The 23,155-nt window shown below is 26.1% G+C and overlaps 5 protein-coding genes and 1 long non-coding RNA gene across 6 annotated transcripts in view; 4 read left to right on the top strand and 2 right to left on the bottom strand.

Annotated features, from left to right (window-relative positions):
• Nucleotides 1–783: 783 nt before the first annotated feature.
• On the bottom strand, nt 784–2,800 carry LOC114120950 (rRNA methyltransferase 2, mitochondrial). Its single transcript, XM_027983067.2, has 4 exons — nt 2,444–2,800; nt 2,178–2,317; nt 1,148–1,385; nt 784–1,067 (listed from the first exon to the last, which is right to left on the bottom strand). Exons 1-4 carry the CDS (start codon nt 2,575–2,577, stop codon nt 872–874), a joined length of 708 nt encoding a protein of 235 aa, XP_027838868.1. The 5' UTR covers nt 2,578–2,800; the 3' UTR covers nt 784–871.
• LOC126549084 (uncharacterized) lies at nt 1,396–2,440 on the top strand. The gene is made up of 2 exons (XR_007603229.1): nt 1,396–2,109; nt 2,202–2,440. It is a non-coding gene; the product is annotated as an uncharacterized LOC126549084 (long non-coding RNA).
• A 1,386-nt stretch (nt 2,801–4,186) lies between the features above and the next one.
• On the top strand, nt 4,187–7,703 carry LOC114120957 (ankyrin repeat domain-containing protein 27-like). Its single transcript, XM_027983077.2, has 3 exons — nt 4,187–4,457; nt 4,531–6,825; nt 7,439–7,703. Exons 2-3 carry the CDS (start codon nt 4,538–4,540, stop codon nt 7,470–7,472), a joined length of 2,322 nt encoding a protein of 773 aa, XP_027838878.1. The 5' UTR covers nt 4,187–4,457; nt 4,531–4,537; the 3' UTR covers nt 7,473–7,703.
• Nucleotides 7,704–14,790: 7,087 nt separating this feature from the next.
• LOC114120951 (SPRY domain-containing protein 7) lies at nt 14,791–16,165 on the top strand. Its single transcript, XM_027983068.2, has 5 exons — nt 14,791–15,033; nt 15,095–15,211; nt 15,272–15,432; nt 15,499–15,601; nt 15,978–16,165. The coding sequence occupies exons 1-5, from the start codon at nt 14,925–14,927 to the stop codon at nt 16,073–16,075; spliced, it is 588 nt and encodes a 195-aa protein (XP_027838869.1). The 5' UTR covers nt 14,791–14,924; the 3' UTR covers nt 16,076–16,165.
• Nucleotides 16,166–17,706: 1,541 nt separating this feature from the next.
• LOC114120961 (heparan-sulfate 6-O-sulfotransferase 2) lies at nt 17,707–20,829 on the bottom strand. Its single transcript, XM_027983082.2, has 6 exons — nt 20,338–20,829; nt 19,918–20,272; nt 19,641–19,856; nt 19,266–19,413; nt 19,021–19,202; nt 17,707–18,957 (listed from the first exon to the last, which is right to left on the bottom strand). The coding sequence occupies exons 1-6, from the start codon at nt 20,585–20,587 to the stop codon at nt 18,816–18,818; spliced, it is 1,293 nt and encodes a 430-aa protein (XP_027838883.2). The 5' UTR covers nt 20,588–20,829; the 3' UTR covers nt 17,707–18,815.
• Nucleotides 20,830–21,000: 171 nt separating this feature from the next.
• Nucleotides 21,001–23,155, top strand: part of LOC114120969 (mucin-3A) — a 15,104-nt gene continuing 12,949 nt past the window's right edge. Inside the window, exon 1 of the mRNA XM_027983095.2 lies at nt 21,001–21,277. Coding sequence (XP_027838896.2) covers nt 21,232–21,277 — 46 coding nt within the window. The 5' untranslated portion in view covers nt 21,001–21,231. The remainder of the gene's footprint in view (nt 21,278–23,155) is intronic.

Below are 23,155 nucleotides of genomic sequence, written 5' to 3'. Positions count from 1 at the left end.
GTATTGTATTTTCATTATTACGATAATTATATAATGATACTATGTAAAATATTATTCTATACCTATTTAAATAAGTAATACAATATTAAAGTTATTTTCTCTCAGCATCCATTAACCGGGACGAATGGCTAGCCTACTAATATATAAAAGTATCAATGTATAATATCAACATTAATATAATAATATTTTAAAATAACTAAGTTTTAAATGGATAATGAATCTAATTGATACTTTGTGTCTAAAGTAGTTTCTCAATGGTTTTCAAATATGTCAAGAAAAATAAAAAAGAAGGTTAGGTTAAATACACTCTGGGTATAATATTTAATACCATTCTGTTGTACGATAGGTATCAAATGGGTTATTATTATAGGTCTGTTAAATTTGAATTCAATGATGTTTCAATGTATTTATAAAACATTTATAAGCGAAGATAGCCTGTCAGCTTATATCACTAAGTATATTTTGTAATATGCTTTTTATTAAAGATATTATTTTAATTTTTAGTATTGTAGAATATTGATATTTTTTTTTCCGAAAATATAGTATGTATTATATGATTAATATTATATAATAATATATTATATTTATCCTTTATACCATATTATATTCATAGATAATAGAAGTATTATCTATGATTATATTAACTTATCTATGTATAATACACAATTTAGGTTAACATCTTTCTGTAATTGCCAAAAAACAGTAAGAACAGATTTATAACAAGTACAATATAATAAATATATACATAGATAGTGTTCTCTGAAAAAAAATATTTTAAAACCATTTTAAAAGAAAATATTACATTAGTATATTACATAAATAAATATGTGTCTATTATATATTATTTACATGTATATAATATATACAAAAGTTAACTTTGTTTAAGTCCTTTAAATCCACGAGCAAGTAAATATTTTTCTGCTGAATCTGAACGACTAGCTTCAGGTTTTACAAATTTTACATTTGAATAAAACTTTAACAAAGTATTTTCAATCTCTGAATTTTGATTGCCATCTAAAATCTTAATTAAACATGTTGCACCAACATTAGAATTTAAAACAGCAAATCTGTAAATTATAAATGGTTAAATTTATTTAATGTTTTTCATTACCATAATAATTGGTAAATAATTATTTCAATTACTTACTTAATTACTGAATAAGCTAATTTTATGATTAAATCATGGTCTAAATGTTTCACCCCTGAAGCATTAGGTGCCATATCACTTAAAACAACATCTATAGGACGACCATTCAATAATTCTTTTATCTTTTGCCATGTTTTAGGAGACGTAAAATCAGAATTTCCTAATAATGTCACTCCTTTTATTGGGTACATTTGTTGAAGATCAATACCAATCAGTAAGCCTGTTGGAATTTCACTATCTAGTTAGATAAACAAAAAGTACATGTTGATTTTATTAAAAATATTGAACTAGTAATAGTAAAAATTACAAAAGCAGTTTTAAAAGGAGAATTGTTATCTATCACATTTTTATTCTATAATACAGCTATAACATTTAAAAATTGTTTAATATGCTATCTACTACATATTTTTTAGTATAGTATGCAGCTATCTACAGAAAGAACGTTATCTATCAATATATATCATACTACAAGTAATATTTTTTAGGAATGTGAAACAAATAATGTAGTCAATATTTTAACATATTGTATTTAACAAGTCAGTTTAAGAATATTTTTAAAATTTAAGATGAGTTTAACTGTGAGTTATTTTTATTGGCACATCCTTGGGGATAAAGATATGTGTGCACAATTTTTAAAAGAACGAGAATTACATATAACAAAGATTACAGGGAACAGAGCTGAAACACAAACCATCAAAATGCTTTGGAAGCGCGTAAAAAATAAGTATAACACAAAATCATGTAGAGCAACTGACATATTAAAATATCAACATCAAGAAGATAGTCGATTCTTGATTTGACAAAAAAAATATATTTTAAAATTATAATCCACATTTCAACATAAGCAGTAATTTGAACATTGATGTGGTTGAGCAATTAACTTTTTATTATATAGATAATACATGGAACAGATGCTATATTTAAATACATATTATCATTGGTAATTAAGCAGAATATTGATGGTAGGTAACCAATAAATTTGTACTTTTTAAAATTTGTGCTAGGTATTATTTTTAAAAACATAACTTACTAGTAGAAGTTGAATTAATTTTAGATGCAGCTACTTGTGACCAGCTACCTGGAGCTGCACCAATATCTATTACACACTGGCCTGGTTTCAATATAGAAAATCTATCATCCATTTGCAATAGTTTAAATGCACTTCTACATCTGTATTAAAAATGTAAGACAAATATTTTATTGTTTTTGTGAGGCATTATGTTTGCCTATTTTGTTAATGATAATTAAATATACTACACAGTTAAAATAAAATTAATTAAGACTTATCTACAATACCTGTAACTTTTTATTTTGGCTTTTTCTACATAAGGATCAGTTTTTTGTCGTAATAGCCATTCTTTCGAACTGTGGTTTCTAGTAAATGTTTTAAGAAATGACCAGCTTTTACAAAACGTAATTTTTTCCATCATAAAACTTTTAAACTCAAGAATTTGGATAACATTTGGACTTAAAATAATATTTTAGCAGTTGGAATACGCACTTTCTGCAAAAACTATTTTCAAATCTTTATTTTTTATTAATTGTATTTTGCGTCACGCCGTCACCGTTTAAACTTTAAACACATAATAATGTATAATTAATCTCACAGAAAATTGAAATTCTGTGATTCTGTGCTTTAATATTAAAGGATAATATTGTCAATTGATAATATTTGAAATGATACTGTTATGTTGTTATCATAGAAAGGATAATAGAGAAAAGTGTGGAACAAATGATTTTTGGAACAAATGTGTGAAAAATATAGTTACCTAATAAGAGAAATACTTTTTGGTATAAAAAGGTACCTACTAATTTATTAACTATTTGATTTTTCCAAATTCAACAATTTCATTTTTAAACTTTAATTGTTTTGTAACATCGTGATTTGCTGCTAATAATTATTATATAAATTAAAAGGATACCAAATACGACAATAACAAAAAAATGACTTCGTATGGTCCTTACGTTTAAATCGTTTAATCCTAGTAAAATTGTATGATAAAAATTACTTGGGTTTTGTAAAGTTTAATATAAATTGTGTACTAATGTGTAATTATAATAACTATGAAAATGAAAAATGGATTCTTTAATTTCTGATACAGTGATACATATTATGTAAATATTGTAAGAGTAACTTCTTTGGTAAGTAGGCTTTTAGGCTTTAGTAAGACCTAAATCAACCTAACTAATATCTAGTCATAATGAAGATCTGAATAATTTAATGAACTTTGATCTCAATTGGGCCAGTAAATTTTTTAATACTAAAAATAATAGAGTCTAAAAAAAATTCAAACCGATAAGAAAAACTATTTGAAAAGTTGGTGTACAATAGGTATTGAAATTTATTCTTAATTAGGGAATCAAACTTTAAAATGTACTGTGCAGTGCAACTGTGCAACAAAAAAATTGTACCTATAATTATTTTGATTAATACATTATCTCCTTAGTAAATAGACCCAACACACGACTTCGATTCCTTCCAATAATTCACACTTTTCTTAAAATGGTCATTTTTGTTTCATGCAGAATGCTGAATTGTAGAATTGTAGAAATATGAAATACCTAGCCAATAGGAAACTCCAAATATGTCTTTACTCTGATCTTTGTAAAAAAGTGAGCCAAGCGGAAAAGGGTTTTGTTTTGTTTGGGGCTTTTCTTTAACTTGGAATATTCACGATGTTGGTAAATCGAATTCCAAATTATTTTTATTCCTACAATTAGTTGTTCTAATAAAAATCTATTAAGCAGTACCAAATAATGTAATAATATTACAATTTTAAATAAAACAACATTGGAATAAATATAAGTTAAAAATGATGAGAAGAAAATTACAATTATTTCTTAGATTAGGTTGGATTAGCCGAACAAATATTTTTAAGAAAAAAATGTGATGTACATTTTGGATATTAAATCAATTAGAACAAATTGACTTTGGAACTATTATTTTGTCGAACAGAAGGTAGTATTTCATGATATCTATGGATGCCACAGATAAAAAGTTTTTCTTATCCGGTCTGTGATAAAAAAAAAAATAAAAAATTTAAATATAGTATGAATATTATTATTATAGTTATTACTTGTTACCATAATATTACGTATTACGTAATAACAACAGGACAACTATTGGACTGTGTTGATGCCATGAAACGACCGCTTCTTTATATTTTTTTTACATTTAATGGGTTAGAGGATCATGTAGAACTACTTCAGTACAGCATCATTTATACTGTAACATAATCAATGAAAAGTCATAAACGCATTAATTAATCATTAGTTCAATTTATTTTATTCTATTACAAATTGCAACAATGTAAGTATATTATGATGTTTTATAATAATTATAATACTTATTATTTTATTGTTTTATTCTTATACTTTTTTAGCTATCTAATGGATCATTCTTACGACGAGGATGTTTTATTTAATCAATTTTTAATATCACTTTGCAAATCATCCGCAGAAACATTTTATAAAGCTGTTGAAAATGGATGGCCAATATGTGTTCCCAGAGAAGGTTCCTTCTTGAAAAATAGGTACTCTGAAAAAGATTTTAATGATCACATTTTAATTCCCAGTAAGTGTTCAGATTTAAAATTTGTTACAATAAGTGGCCACAATGTTTCTGTGGACAACCATGCAGTTATATGTCAATATGAAAACAAGACTTACACAGTAGACATACTTTTTATTGAAACATGCTATACAGAAGATAATCATAGTTATAAAATAATATGCATAGATGGACCATTAAACTGCGCTACTACATTAGAAGATATAATTGTAATAACATCTGTTCAAGACTGTTTAAATTTTTTATATTCTAAAAGCAATAAATTGTTATTAAAAGACTTAAGATCTTTAATGGATGATTTTTTATTATCCAATGACTATATTAATATGTCTATTGATCTCAAGAAAAAATCAATTGTAAATTTGTATACTAAATGTTTAAAAAAAGCAAGCTATCATATTAAAAAGTCCAATAATTTTTTTCAAAACAATATTAAACTTGCAGTAGAGTACTATATACAAAATAAACTATATACTACCTTGATAAATGATATTAATATCTTAGTGGCAACAGAAGATGCCAAATTAAACAAACTTATAAGAAATTACTCTAGTGCTATGATTGACTTAGAAGTAGACCAAGAAGTAAAAACTGCAATACCAAATGCCAGATGTGAATTATCCAAGTTGTATATGCACAAAACTATTATTGGAAAGTTTAAATGTTTAAAAGATACATTTTTAAAATTATCTGATGGACACAAAAATTTTACAGTGGATAACATACTAAGTGCTTTAGTCCATTTAGTGATTCACTGTAAAATACCTAATTGGAATGCTCAAATATATTTTATGAAACATTTTATTATCAGCAATATAAAAGATTTTGACGATAATTTCTATTTAACTTCATTAGAAGCAGCTATTGAACATATAAAAGTTCACAATTTTAATCTTAAATTATCAACAAATTTCCATGATTCAAACTATGGTACTTTTTATAATTATATTTGCAGTGGACAGTACTATAAAGTTAAAGAAACCTTAGAATATGTAAAAATACAACAATTTAGCTCAAAATGTCATCCTTTATGTGAATGTGATTCTTGTATGAAAGAGGTATTAAAAGAGCCGACGGTTTGTGTGAAGTATAAAGATGAACAAGGTCTCACTCCTCTTCATGTGGCAGCTTTTTATGGTTATCCACTAATTATTGAATTACTCTTGGAATATGGATCAGATATAAATGCTGTGGATAATTTTTCACTTACACCTGCCCATTATGCTGCACTTACAGGGCAACAGAATGCATTATTGTTTTTGTTACATAATAAAGCATTGATGATTGGAGACAATGAAGGTAATACTCCTTTGCATTTGTGTTGTTCAAATGGTCATGATCTTTGTGTCAAAGCATTGTTATATTTCATGGAGTTTTCGGATTCAAAATTAAATATAAACATTCAAAACAATCAGGGAGACACGCCTCTTCATTTAAGTTTTAAATGGGGTTATACTAATGTAGTTCAAATACTGATAGAACAAGGAGGAGATCCATTAGTGTGCAATCGTCGAGGTCAAACTTGTTTTGATTGTGCTCACAATTCTAAAATGATAGAGACATTTAAAATCAATAAGAAAAATAATATGGAAAGAGTGAGAAGAAGTAGTGTTGAAATTACATTGCAGCAAAAAATGATTGGAAAAATAATAACTGCTATATCTGATGGTGACATACGTTTAGTACAACACTATTTAGGCATTGATGATGAAAATCAAAATATTAATACATTTGTTGATATAAATTGTTCTAATTATAAAGGCTATACTCCCCTTCATGTAGCAGCGGCTAAAGGTCAAGCAAATATTTTAAAAATGTTAATTGGATATGGAGCGGACATAAATTCGTTAACAACTTCTGAACAGTATACTGCACTACATTTAGCTGTAAAGAACAAAATGAGTGAAGTTATGGATGTTCTGCTAGATTCTGAAAAATGCAATATTAACAATCAGGATATTAGTGGTAATAGTGTATTGCACTATGCTTGTACAATTGGTGATGCTAATATTATAACTAAACTACTTGAACATGGTGCTGACCTTGGAATAATTAACAAGAAATTTATTAGTGCTTTGGATATCTTAAACAAAAATCCAGAATTAAGGTAAATAAAATGAAATTATAATCTGTAAATTAAATAGATAACTATTTTTTTTTTATTTAATAGTTTTAAGTGAAGTAAGATCAGTTATTTAAAATTTATATAGTCTAAACTATTTATACTTCACTGCAAGCCTGGATTAAGAGGGAAGCTGGGGGGTCCATGTGTGTAAAGGGTCCATAATCTTCTTGGCTTAAAATTATATTAAGTGATAATATATACTTTTTATAGTACCTACAAGAATATTTTTATTTTTATTTTTTTCTTGTTTGAACTTACAGGCAATAGAGCCTGTTAAAAAGCTAGAAAAAAAATATGTTTTTATCCTCATTAATCGTTATCATACTTGAATAAAAATATTTAAATTTGTTTTATTATATATTTTTATAATTTTAAAGAATTGTTTTCATTGATGGGGGCCTAGAACTATGTATTGGCTCTTGGGCCCTTGAAGGTCTAAGCCGGGCTTGTTTCACTGTAATATTACTAAGATTTAAAAATAAACAATGATATGCCATAATACAATCATTTTAAAATTAAAAATAGGCAGGTTTATTTTTTATGTTAATAATTTATTATTACAATAATTCAAATAATAAAATTATATTTGTTTCAGGCACTTGATTTCAATTAAAAAAAAAAAACACTGATATCAAAATACAATATAATATTATTTGAATCTTCAAAAAATAAGACGTTTAAAGTCTTATGCATGAATAAAAGAAAGAAAGATCTATTTATTTATAGGTATTTGATTTTAATATTGTATTATTTATTATATAGTATTTAAATTAAGTGGGAAATGTACATAATTGATACATTTTCTGAGAAAATTGTAATACCTATTTAACTATTTAAATAAATAAAAATTGTTAATTTTTTTTTGTTTCGACTATTAAAATTACTTTATATAATATGATAAATGTTTTTATAATGAGTTAATAAATTATTTTATATATTTGAATATTCTGTAAAAATAAGACTTATACCACAATCTAATATTTTTAATTTGTCTATTACTCTGTTAGAGAAATGAAAACAGTGATAAAAACATTCTAATAATTAATAATGAACATATTTTTAATGTTTATAATGGCCAAATTCTTCTGCTATCGTGCTTATATGCCAGTTATATACTACTTTAATTTATTATTATTTATTATAGTATACTTTAATAGGTTTATCAATTCATGATTTTTACCTAAGCTATGTTCAACAAATAAGATTATTAATTACAACCAAAGAAAAACACTAAATTTTAATTAGATCATGTTTAATAATTTATCTGTATTTATTTAGTGAAATGACCTGCAGACCTCATTCTTAGATTTCCCATAATCAGTACCTAATCACAACCTATATTCCTATTAACTAAACAAAAGTATATTAGTATTGCAGGTATTAACAATCAACTACTGTTCTAATAATTCTCATGACATGTTCATTACTTGATACTATTTAATAATAATTATTATTCATTCAAGACTCAAGGGTGATCTACTTTTACGCTAAAATCGATCTTTCCGTTTACCGCCAGTACAAAAATATATGTTTCCTTTTACCGCCACCACAAATTTCAGTTTCTATATTTTGGTAACCCCTTAGTAATAGTTTTTAAAATAACAAAAATAATTAGGTACCTAATCAATTTTTAATTAAATATATGATTTTATAAAAAACAAACGTAACAAATGTATATCGGCATATTTCTCCCCTTTTATACTAGTTAATTAAATTCTGGTTTTTTTTGTCGTCTTAAAATTTGGTTTCACGGTGTTTTTTCTTCACCAACGCTACTTATTTTGTAATGTATAAGTTCTGAAAATCAAGTGCCCAAAGTTTTGGAGGATAAATACTATCTTCAGAAATATATATTTCTACAAAATAATCTGCAAACTTTTGTAGTCTTTCATAGATCGGACACTCGCTTTAAGTCACAGTGAAACAATCAGTTCGTTTTTTTAATATTTAATTAAAAATTGATTACCTAATTATTTTTGTTATTTTAAAAATCATTACCAAGGGGTTACCAAAATATAGAAACTGAAATTTGTGGTGGCGTTAAAAGGAAATATATATTTTTGTACTGGTGGTAAACGGAAAGGTCAATTTTGGCGGAAAACGGTGACACCCAAAACTCAATGCTGCCAAATGGTACGATTTTGGTGGGGAAATACGATCTTTCATGAGTATGGTACGATCGTCCAGCAGACTTATAGCATTGGAAAAGTACGATCTTTTAAAAAAAATTGTAAATACATTTTTATATTTAAATTATATATTATATATTTAATTCATATCATTACTACTCTTTTTTCAACTGTCTTACAAATAAAGGTGAAGCTCTATTTTCTTATATTAGTTACAATACATCATATTTGTTTTTCACGACCCGCCATCGCCACACGGCAAATTTGATGCCAAACAAGCTCTATACACTGACCATATTTATTTGTCATAAACTCATAAATAATACTCCGATAAAAATGACCAATTTTCAAATTTATTATATAATATTTAAAAAACAATTAATATATTATAATATAATAGTTTTGTACTAGTATTGAATAACTATAATTAACGGTAAGGTAATATTTTGTTCCATGGGTGTTTTGTTCCGCGGGATAACTTGTTCCTTTTTGAGACATTTTGTTCCGTTTTTGGATTTTTTGTTCTTCTATGGGGAAATTGTCATCCTTTTTAATATATAAACAAAAAAATTGTAGGATATTTTGTTCCCCTCGGTGGACTTTTTGCTCCGTTTTGTGAATAATTTGATCCTTTCAAAAAAATTAATAACGGAACAAAAATATATCCTATATTACAGCGGAGGTCAGAGACATGCTCAGGAATGTTTAATGAAGGAAAAAAGGGTTGAAAAAAATGTGTAATATGAAAGTAAATAAAAACACTAAATAAGTCTAAACTCGAATATTTCATTTAGAACTATTATGTTTGCCTACCTACTTATCATTATTTCAAATGTTAAAATATATTTCATGTTGCACCCAATTCACAATTGGCTTTTATATTCTATTGATAAATATAGTACTACACAGGTAGTAGATTTTAGTAGGTACATAGATGCAACTCGTGTTAAGATTTTGGGAAGGCTATACCTACACTGCTACAGCTTACCCTACAAAACTATTTATTTAAAATAACCAATAGAGAGATTACATAGGTATAAACCTATACTTATATCTAAACAATAAGGAATATATTTTTTATAAGGCTAAGTCCCCTTAGTTGCACCATTGGCTAAGTACTTGGTAGTTTTACAAGATTAGGAGAGTATTATTAAGACAAATTATAAATCTTATTTTAACCAAGCGCATATTGTTGCACATGGATGACGTTAATTTTGTGTCTAAAGTTGTAAGTGAATAAAAACATAAAAATGTTGTTTATTGGCATACAAAGTCGTTATTGTGTAATATGACGATAAGCTGCTATAAACAAACAACTATACGTCTTTACTGAGAATATGTCTTTTAATTGGACCAACGTATGGAAGCGGATGCAAAAGTTGAAAGTTTCGAAAGAATCGTAGAAATAGTGTAATGCATAGTCTTAAATTCAATACATTTATTATAAATATGTACTTAAATAGTACGTTAAATTAACATATAAATAGAACAAAAATCTATAATATTGGAATTATAAATATCTACATTACTGGTTCTACATTACTTATTTTTCTACAAAAATTGTATCAACAGCACAAAACTTAATAATTAATATTTTAAGCTAAAATATGATTAAAAATTGGGGACTATGAATAAAACTTGAGGGTCTTAAGTTTGGAGACAATTTAATACAATTAAGTTTGATTCTGAAACAACTGCCATGCTTATAACTTTAAATGCTGAAGACTTCTGAATAAAATTAAAACTGTTTGAAAAAGATGATTAAAGAATTAGCAGATTTTATTCTTACTATTTTTTTATTTCCTCAACCCAATGTTTCATGTGAACGAATATTTTCCAAGGTAAACCTTATTAAAACGAAACAGAAAAATTGTTTGAATACATCATCGTTATTCGTTAAATGGTCATTTAAGTGCTAGTAGGCAAGTAAGCGTTTAAAATTTAAAAACCCAGGTGTATTAATAAGTAATAACGTTTCTTTAGGTATACTTTTATAAATTGAAAAAACGGAAATAAATTTATTTTAAATTATTCATAACTTTAATTTTTATTTTTATGAAAGTGTACAAATAACAGTTAAGAAGATTATAGAAAACAGTCGACTAGAATAACAGATGTTATTTTGAGTAATTAACAAGTGAATATAAAAAATTATTAGCAAAAACATTGTTCCATTGTTCAAACAAAGTTCCTCATAAGTTTGTTTTATAGTGAAATAAAAAAAAATAATAATAATACATAGGCACATTTTTTATTTATTTGTTTTTTATTTTTATTCAGATATTCAGAAGTTCAAATATTGACAAAAATTATTCAAAATCATAAATATTTTAAAATTATTTTGTAGTTAAAATGTATAAAATTTTACAAACCTAACCAAGATCAATGGTTAAGAATTTCTTTGATAAATACTAAGTATTATTTACAGATATATTATACTATACATAGTATATGTGTCTGTGGTAGGTATAAGTGGAACAAGGCTGCTGGCGATACCACTATAAAAAAACGCGACTATGCTAATACCCCTTGGGTGGGGTGGAAATTTAGCAGTCCTGAGTCACCTGTCATCAAAAATAATTATGTTTGTCATCGGAGCCATATTATAAGTTTAGAAAAAATGAGTATAAAAAATGCTTACAAATATATATATAGGTAGTTATAAATAGTACGTATTTTCTGTCTTATTAATTCATATTTATACGATGTATTTATTGTTATATAAATGGAGGGGTGATAACAAACCTGAGTGGCGGGGCTATAAAGTTTTCACTCGCCGCGGCGTAAGTGTAATGTTCCGGCACGAATTATAGAAACAGTTAATACACCATGAGAGGAAGAAAACAATAAGGAAAAGGAACAATAGTATTGTAAGCGTCGTTCACGGCTTATAGCCTCCAGTAAACCAATCCTGCCTTATCGCAGTCATCATACACTCTGACGTCCATACCAGGCACATCACCATTTTAAATTCACGTTTAGTACAGACTATAAAGTACCTATTGAATATCGTCCTATATACGCTTAATGCATTCTATTTGCACCCATGGCAAATGACAACATCGGCGCATCATTTGTAATAATTATACATTCCTATATTTCGTAGGTACACATCTCTGTATTAATTTACATCGCAGCAGAAGATTTGGTGGATCGTATTACTATTTACAAGTGAACCAAAATATAGTCAAACAATATTTCAACATCTTTGTAAATTTTTTGTCTCGACTAAGGTGCGGTTTGGGGTGATCCCCTGGTCATAGTGTGCAGATGAAAAGGATAATTATGTATAATCATCAAAATGTGTTCAGAATTCGCATAAAAATTGATTTTAATCAACCGTATACCTAGATTAATTTACAATCATTTTTCAATTTTTTAACAGTTCCTTTTTTCTTTAATGCGGTTCAATTTCCTTTTCAATATTACGTATGACTGTATGAGGCACATCCTTAGTTCTTTATTATTTTTAGAACTTATCTTGTTACTTATTAGTCTTGGATTTTCCTTCTATGATCAGTTTGAGCAAATTTTCGTGTCCTACCTACTGTTATGTTATGTGGTCTATCCAATCATTTCGTCTTCTAACCATATTTTTCTATAATAGCCTTCTTTTTGATATATAATATATATACAGGGTCGGACTGGCGTCAAAAGGCCCAGTCTGCAATCTGATTAAGGGGCCCTTAGATTATACTAAAAATTGTTAGCTCTGCTTTTAACTTATTAATTTTTGTATTTATAAGAGGACGCCAAACCCACATGTGTTGTCTCTGTCTTATTAACATGCCTATATCATAATAAATTTGCATTCAGCAAAACATAATTCGTAAAACGTTAGCTTTAATATTAGAGTAAATTTACCTATGATCAAATTTAAAGGTAAGAATATTATCTAGAAAATGACAAATGCTCAATAAATCTAATATCAATAAAAGCTTATGTAATTTTCATGTTTTAGTAATAGAATTAAACTGTAAAGCGAATTGTTGTATTTCATATGCTACTACCTAGTCTATCAATAGTTGTTAGAAGTGAAAATTCTCGTAATGCGTTTGCAGGTACTTCACTTTTTATAAAGAATTAAATTGTTTTGGACCTAAACAAATGCAATCACTAAGTAATTTTGAATTACTTATAAGTCGTTAATCTAAGCTATTTGCACAAATATCAAGTAGATAGGTGTATAATTAAAAGTTTTAATTTTAAATCTATCTGCAGTTAATAAAATATTTGGCCGTTCATCTGTTGCGAACGAATCCTAGACTCAAATTGGTAAACAATGTATTAAATTATATTATTTTTAATATCATTGTATATATATTCATAATAAAAACACCTTACTTAACCTTATCGAGACCTAATATTAATTTACTTTATGAATATAAAATCAATAAGAAACCTTAAAAAATGTTTGAATACAGTTACTAAAACAAAGGCATTATATTTAATTTTAAAATATGAAAATTAAAGTCTGTGGGCCCAACTAGCCAGGGGCCCAGTCCGCGATTGCGGTCCTGCGGTCCGGGCCAGTCCGACCCTGTATATATATATATATATATATATAGGTAATGAATATATTCATTATTAGCTCTGGCATCAGGCCACCTACTGGACGATGGGACTATGGGAGCATAGCTGGTAGCCGAATCCCGGACGAAAAGTCCGGGGACAAAAAGTCCAGGGACAAAAAGTCCGGAATGAAAAAAGTTGGACAAAAAGTCCGGATTCATTTTTTGATTGCCGGACAAAAAGTCCGAGTACATTTTTACTGTCGGACAAAAAGTCCGAAAATATAAAATTGTCTATAATGTCTATATGTATTATATAAATGTAATATTATATTATATAGTCAGTTCATATATAATTAATATTTATTTTAAAAATGTAATTGTTGTACCTACTTTTATTATATTATTGTATTTTTTTTTATATTTTATTACTTCTTATTATTTCTTATACAATAACGATGTTTGTTAATAACGAGTTAACAATACCAGAATTCTTAAATAGAATCGGTCATTGCTTAAGAAAACGAAATGTAGAATAAATTATGATTGTTATTATAAATGTAGACTAGATTTTTTAAAACGTATAACTTTTTTTTTAAATATTATTATTGTAATGACATCGACAATCATTTCTTAGGGAAACGTATTGTATATAGGTATCAAATTATTATTATTATTATTATTATTATTATTGTATAGGCAAACGTAATGTATATAATATTAAATATAATATTTAAATAATTTTTTAATATTTTTGTTATTTTGTATTTTCGGACTTTTTGTCTGACAGTAAAAATGTACTCGGACTTTTTGTCCGGCAATCAAAAAATGAATCCGGACTTTTTGTCCAACTTTTTTCATACTGGACTTTTTGTCCGTGGACTTTTTGTCCCCGGACTTTTTGACCGTTTACCCTGGTAGCCAGGTAAATAGTAGGTAATAGGTACCTACTTAAAACTATAAATCATAAATTATAATTAATATTTTTAGTTAAACTGTGAATATTTCATACATATTTTATGAAAAGGACTTGATTAAATGAATAACTTCAATTATTAAAAATATTAATCTTTGTAAACTGAGTACTTGCCCGCCATTGGGTATGTACTTAGAACTTTTAAAGTATTATTTATGAATTTTCTGTCTTTGTGCCTTGTGGCAAACTGGCAACCATCCAACCATCGACATATAAATATTTCAAGTTGATGCTTGCTGTGTAACGTGTATTCTTAATTCTGTTATCTGTAGAATCACTGTAGAATACAATATCCAGATTTGTTTGATAAAAATGATAACAGAGACGAGTAACAGTATAACGTTGATAGTAATAAATAATAATAAACCATCTGCGAACTTTGCTGTGCTTCGTGGTTCTTAAGTAAAATTTTTTTTTTTAGAACAATTTTATATAAACGTTTAATTTAAAGATTTCGACATTTTGATGGCAATTGTGCTATCATGCTTCAAAAGATGCTTCGATGGCATCAAGTACACAGAACATACATCCTTTCCACTAATCAACCCTATATGTTTGGATACCAGCCGAATGGGTATAGGATACATATCAAATGATTGATGTATGCTTTATTTAAAATTTTCTAATAATCGCAGGTAATGAAGTAGTGATTGTGAAAAATGGTACTAGAATATGTGGTAGTGGTGGTGTCTTGTGTACTGCACCAATAGTGCAAAATAAATGTTATTTTGAAGTAAAAGTACAACAGTCTGGTAAGTGAAACAGCTGTTTGCCTTTTTTTTAATTAATTAAATATTTATATTTCTGTTTAGGAATCTGGGGAATAGGTTTAGCTCTGAATGATGTAGATCTGTGTAAAGCACCAGGTGGTCACGATCAATATTCGTGGGTATTGTGCAATGATGGAGCACAACGACATAACCAGCAAGTGTTAAAAGCTATAGATAATACCATTGAAGAAGGTGATATTATTGTAAGTAGTAAAATTTTTTTTTTCAAATCTTAGATGCTATAAATTAACAAAAATTTTTTTTTTTAGGGTATTTACTATGACCATGTTGAATTAAACTATTCAATTAATGGCCAACCTGTAAATGAACCAATTACAGGAATAAGAGGAACTGTATTTCCAGCTTTATTTGGTTAGTAAAAAAATTGTAAATATGACAGCGTTTATATTTGCTTTCACTTTAGGCTTTTTTAATTATAGTTATAAATAATATATTAAATTATTAAATAATAACTTTATTTTTGGTTACTACGATATATTCTGTTCGATATAGATTTGGTTGATTAGAAATCGTTTACTGATGAACCAAAGGCATAATAATCTAACCTGGGGGTGACTGTCCATTAGGACTCCCTTTTAAAGTATATAATATTGTATTACCATATGTCCATATGTTTTTTATAAGCTGTCATTATAAGCTTATTAATTGTCTGTATAAAGTTTATCACTGAGCTATAATTTTGTATGTTTAACATGAAACAATATTAATTCTATTTTATTTATTTCAGTGGACGATGGTGCAATATTAGACATTGTTTTGGAAAGATTTTCATATCCACCATCCAATGGTTATGATAAAATCATGTTAGAACAATCTATACTTTAACTATATATTGCTTCAAACCAAAAGGAACAGAAAATAACTAATTAATCATTCCATTAACAATAAATTATAATTTTGTATTTTTTCTATAAATTTTTTATTTTTATGTATATACCTATAAAGCCCATTTGTAAACTAATAAATTAAATATTATTATGTAATTAATTAATTAATTAATTATATTAACTGAACATTTAGAAGGTTTGTTATGTTAGTATATTAGGTATACAATAAAATAATACTATTCAATTTTTATTTGCATAAAAAAAAATCTTTCTTAGATAACTTAATTCCAAAAAAATAACTTCACGTTTATCATTTATATGCATACAGATAAGTACTCAAAATTCTTGTTCTTGTGTTTCTATAAATTAGCGTTTCTCAACCTTAAATGATAAAAATTCATGTACCTCTTAACCTTTCACCACTACTCTTCATTTTATATACCCACTAGGTTAGTGGTATTCAACAATTATAATACAATATTATACTTATTGTTATTATCTGCTTATATATTTTGAAAAAGTGACTTTTGTGTCAACAATTATTAAATATTTCACAAATAATTTCAAAAAGATTAAATTTCATTTTTGGGGGGTATCCCCTCATACTTTTTCACACACCTGTGGTTAGGAAAAGCTGCTATAAACAAAACAATGTATACTTTGTGCCTTCTAACTGTTCTTAGTCATCCTAAGATAATATATTCCAATTTTATTAAATACATAGTACAATTAGTTTAATTATAGGTTATTTAATTTTATAATTATAACATTTACATCAGAAATATTATAAGCCCTTTAAGCAAAAATTATTAATATGTATCTGTATTTCCAAAATCATTTAACTAATAGTTAAATCAATATTTAAAATGAATCGTAAGACTAAAAAATATTTTAATATATTTAATTTAATTTATTGTTATTTAACTGTATACATAAAAACCTTATTATAAAAACATTTAACTCTTCTACTATTTATAGATAAATATATTATATTATTGTATGTACTTAATATCCATCTACCAATGTGTTATGTGTTTATTATATATAATATAATTAGTTTTAATTATATTATACAATAAAATCAGAATCTCAGTTTATATAAAGTATATTTAATTTTTTTTTAAACCATATTTTATCTTATTCTTCAATTTATATTCATTTTTGAAAATAAAATAACCTTTTATTATAATGTGTCAATGATAATGATGTGTTGGTATATCAGCTCTGATAATAAATAAAAAACCTCTATAAACCATATTATATTATACTTTATTAAAATAACTATTTAATATACTATGTTAATATATTTTTTGTTGTTTCGAGGATTGCATTATAAATATGCTAATGGGGTATCTTTACTATGTTTAATATGAAGTGGAACAATAGTGATAGTTCGTATTTGTAACTTGATAAGACAATAAAGTTACAATCAAGCAGTATTCAGGCAAAATGGTTAATCATGTAACAAGTTGATGGTCAATGTTTTTTTTTTACATTAAACAAAATACAGGTTTGTGATCCAATTATTTGAATTTCATAGTTTTTAAAAGTTTTTGTTAAATTATTGGTATGCAATAAGAATGAATTGGATATTGGTTACTTATGTAGACAACTAGACAATACAAATAATGCAATTATAAGAAATAAAATTTATTCCATATCAATTATACAATGTTAACACTATAATATTTTATATTTAATCAAATTCAGACTCATGTGGATAACTAAAATATTCACATTTTAAGTATGATTAACTAAGTATTGTATAAGTATACAACATATTATCATTCACCTCTACAGCTTATAAATTATTAAAATATATTTGAGTTTGAGATATTACTGTTAAGATTGTCAACTTACTGAATACGCACAATTGTTTAATATATACATATTTATGCTTTTCTATTATATAATAATAAAATACTTGGTAAATAATAAGTATATTTTATAAAATATAAATATAAATAAACTATATTTTAATACATTCACGGCTAAAATTGTATTATGTTTCTTAATAGGTGGTTAAATTAGTTTGGTTTATCAGGTATACAAGTTATCAGTAAATAAAAATAATATAATTAATTTGAATTTGATTTGGTTAATTTTAAATTACAGTCTTGTAAAAAGTAAAATTTGATAATAAAGAATACATAAGTAATTCAAATGATAACTTTGCTCATTATACATCTATGATTCAATGACATATTTTTAATTTTGTTATTATTTGATATGTATATTTTTAATGATCAATCTTAATTCATTTGGGAAATCTAATTTAAAATACTGCAATGTGGTTAATTTTGTTATCTAATTACATTTATAATAATTGTTAATTTAAAATATTAAAATTTAACTGGAATGGTTCAATTACCGTGGACAAATATTAATTAATTTTAGATAAGTTTAAAATTTGTATTAAAGCTCTAAATATTATTTTCCTTTACTTATGATATGAGTGTATAATATTTGTAAGAACATTGCTCCTTTAGTACAACAATAACTAAATTATATTAATATATAAACTATAAATAATTATATAATAACATTATTATTTAGTTGTATTCAATTCTTTAAATGTGAATACATACAATTTAATTTTAGTATTTTGGCATGGCAGGAACAAGCTCGGGAAATGATTAAAGCATACATATTATACAATATACATTCTTTCAAATAAACAAGAGATCTGTTGCTTTTCTTTGTTTGTTTTTTTTTGTTTTTAACAAAAAGAGTTAATGCTACGTATAATTTACTTCATTGTCAGCAGCTTCAGTCTCTACTTCTTTTTCCCAGTCAAATGCGGTTTGACTAGGTAATTGGCCTAAATGTGCCCACCGTTCTTTAAAATTTGGGTTTTTTGCTCGTAATTTTTCAAATCGCCTAATATAGAAAAAAAAAAATTAATTATCATGTAAGTACAATTAGTATTAAATAATACAGTACCGAAATAAATAATGCTTTGCAAAATTGTACAGCTCAATGTCCAATGCATTTATTTTTTTTACTTTTTCCAATTCTTCAGCATTTAATAAAGATTTATAAACAGCAGATAGAGTTGTATTATGTTGTGTAAATGTTACTGCAAATCTTAAATTAAATGTTTCTTCAAATATGTATTGGTTTAACTGAAAATAATAAATTCTATTTATAACAACTGATAATCCAACATATTTTTTTATATTCTGTACTTTTTGATATTCAGTGAGTCCAAAAAATGCAATTGATAGTAAGTTTCTTTTAGCACTTGCTAGCATGACCCTGTTTCGTTCTTCTTGATTCATATATGAAGAATTATAACAACCAATCAGAGATAGATCTGCTAACATTCTAGTTTGTCTAAAAAATTAAGAAGCAAATAATAAATAAATAAAAAAGTAATTTATTAATTTTCCATTCATTCATTTTTAATAATTACTTTTCTTTTTATAGTTGTACAAGAGCCAACATTTATCTTAATCTTTTTACATCATTTTCAAAAATCACCATACATTAAAAATAATTATAATATTTTTTTTTTATTATCTAAGTATCTTATTGTATTAAATATTTAACATTTTGATTACCGATTGGCAGCTAAATTATATGGACAATCTGCAAACGAATTTAATGTTACATCTGTCCAAAATGTACCATTATAACATTTTGGCAATTCTTCAAGTGATGCTGGATGACCTCCACACCAATGTCTAGACATTCTCCAAGTTGCTCCTCTTTGCACATGTTTGTATTCAGAGAGGTAACGACTAACTGGATCTCTCAATAAAGTAAGATAGAAATATCTACAATGATAAATAATTAGACTGATTTTATTTAATTAGTAAGTATTATTACTCTAATTACCTTCGTTTAATAGATTTTCCTTCATTTTTATCAAGTTCAGAATCAACACATCCAGTTAACTCAGTAAAATCCGCATGGAGTCCACACTTCCATCCAGTAGAATATCGACTAAATAGCCAATTTTCATTTCGACTAGGTCTGAAACAATAACATAACTTTCTTTTTCTTTGACATGTACAAGGACGCTGTAAGTCTAAATCTTGAACAAGATGACGCCCAAACGATGTACCACCAGTTTTCTGTATATGCAAAAACACCATGACATCATGTGCATTCATGTCAAAACGTAATTGGTTTTCACTTTGCATATCATTGTAACTCACTCCTGTACCTGTGTCTTTGGCGCTTTTAAAGTCTAAAATAAAAACAATATTTTAAAGAAATAAATGTTGGGAAACAATTTATAGTTCACATTCTTACCAGTTATGTTGGTAGATAAAAGATTCATTACTGTCCATTCTGAATAAATGGCCGGTTTAGGATTATAAGAAAATGAACAACGATTGTCTGAACAAAAATAACCGAAATATATGATACCGAATAAAGTCAACAATGCAAAAAACATAACCAGTTTCCTTAAGGTAATACGATGTTCTGTTTTTCTTCTCATTTGAATGTCTTTTAACAACCGTTCGCAGTCCGATTGCACAACTACATCGGTAAAGCCCATTTTTTACCAATCATTTCATACAGTTTGTTATACGGACTCATCTATCCGAGATTCGACAGATGATTACCACTAATAAATGTTTGTAAAATGTTTTGTCTACATGAATGTAAACAAATTTTATGATACTGATTTTAATAATATTTATGAAACGGTATCATAACCATTAATTAATATATAATATTATAAGACGTAGTCAACAATGAAAACTACTTGAAAATAATAATAAAAAATATTCAAATGTTTACATCCTTTATCTTAAAATGTCCGTAAATTAGATTAACTGTTATCATAGTCTGATAACGTAACAATGAGATCACAGAATAACTTCTTTATTCTGTGATGAGATCAGTCAATATGTTACCAGCACTGCTTTTAGTTACCCGCCAGGTCAATGTTTTAGCGCAATTTAGATTTATATTTTGAATTCAGTAGCGCACAGTTCGTTACTGCATAAATATCTTGTATGCTGTGCAATAAATCATTATAATTTATTAAATCGTCTGTAGTTTGATGCTGTGTTTTAATTTCGGAGATTTAATAAAATATCGGTTTTATATGAAATCCACAACTATCAACGTATTTATTGCAGAGAATTTGTTAATTATTTAATATTGTTTACTGCTATATTTGCAGTATTTTTTACAATGAAGATAATATGGATTACTCCATTATTACTAATCCAGAGTTACCGTAAGTTATGAAAATCAATAGTATTGTTATTAAATAAAATTAATAAATGTTATAAAATATAAGTCGTAGCCTCGTAGGTAATCTTAAAGAATTTTCATCAATAGATATTTATAATTTATGTATTATTGTTTAATTCATATAGTTCGACCAAGAATAGGAATTTTTCTACTGACATTTTGTACTTTCAACTTTGGCACTAAAATAATTTTTATTTGTTTTATTTTTAATGTATATATTTTAAGCTATTTATTTATACGAGTAACTGAGTAAACAATACTAGGTATTTTTATTGGGTTAGTTAAAAGTTTAAAACTTTAAAAGTATCATCAGTTACATACATATTTAAGATATATTCAATTTGAAATAGGTATTAAATATATTTTTACAAAAGCCTAACATCTTACCTAAATCCCAAAATCACGAAAACTTGCAAAGAATTTTGTAGTCAAAAATTTATAAAATATTATAGCTATAAGCATTTAATATTTAATACAAGCATACAGTATAAAGTTTCTCAAAAGTAGCTAAAAAATCTTAAAAATATGTACACATTTTTTTTTATAGACATTTTAAGTTCAAACTTGTATGAAGTAAGATATTTAAATGAAAAATATTAAATAATAACTTCAGTTACTTTGTTGTAATATGAAATTTATTATTAATGAGTATAGCCGGTATAAGTACTTGAAACTTTTTTTTAATGTACACTCATATAAATTATAATATAAATTGTATACATATAATGATATTTTTTTCAGTTTTGTACTTTATTAGGTAATATTTATTTTATTTTTATAGCTGTCTAGTTCAAGATTTTGTGTACAAAATATTTTTATCTCTTCTGCCTAAGCACTGTAACTATGTTAAAATTTTTTATTCTTCTGAAGAATTTTAAAAAAAGTTGAAGATGTTATACTTTAATAAAAATGAACAAGTTATTTACAGGCTATAGGCTATTGCATATAATATTATATTATAATTTTGTTTGTCATTATTAGGTACCTACTCATTATGTTTATAATTTATTGTAGGAGATCGAAAAAATTAATATAATATAATTTTTTTTCACTATCACCGTGATATACCTTTTTATTAGTTACGTGTCAATTAAATTTGTATTTATGATTTATATTTTATAGTAGGTACATTATTACCTAAAAACCAAAATAATTACATTTAATATATGTATAAAATGATAGTATACTTAATTTATCAAATTATTTGAATTATACTACAAGAACGAAAAATTCTTGCGTGGAGCTTATAGAAGATTATATTTTAGTAATAATTTACCTTCACAAATATTTTTCTAATTTTAGAATAATGTTCGAAGTGTTAAGTTTTGACCTGTAAGTGGTTGACGTGGTTGTGTTACGGCTTGAATTCGCACTGTTTTGCACATTAAATGTGCTTTTACATTTTAAGAGCCTTGCGATCAGGAGAAAAAAATCAATCATTGCTTAACAATTATACTAATATTGTACCTTTTTTGTGTGTGTGTGTTTGAACCGACGACGCCGCGGGAACTGCTTTCGCATTACTTCTGCGGCGTACAATAAATTGTACCTATATAATATTTTGAAGATAACTATTAAACATCTTTATCTATAGACTATAGTTAATAATTTGTTATCATCTATTATTAATTATAATATAAAATCTTATTTAGGTATTGTATAATATGAATTAGTTAATAATTGATGAATTGTTTTTATTTACGAAGACTTCGACGAGGGACTGGCTGGACTTGACCCAAATGCCCACTGAGTTCGATATTATTATATGGTTAAACAAATATACTGATATACAAGTGCTTACATCGTATACTGTATTCGATATATCATATATACTTGTATAGGTAGCGTAGTATCATTGATT

The sequence above is a fragment of the Aphis gossypii genome, chromosome 1 (assembly GCF_020184175.1).
Source record: "Aphis gossypii isolate Hap1 chromosome 1, ASM2018417v2, whole genome shotgun sequence".
Classification (NCBI taxonomy): Eukaryota; Metazoa; Arthropoda; class Insecta; order Hemiptera; family Aphididae; genus Aphis; species Aphis gossypii.
This window is presented reverse-complemented; position numbering and strand designations above follow the sequence as displayed.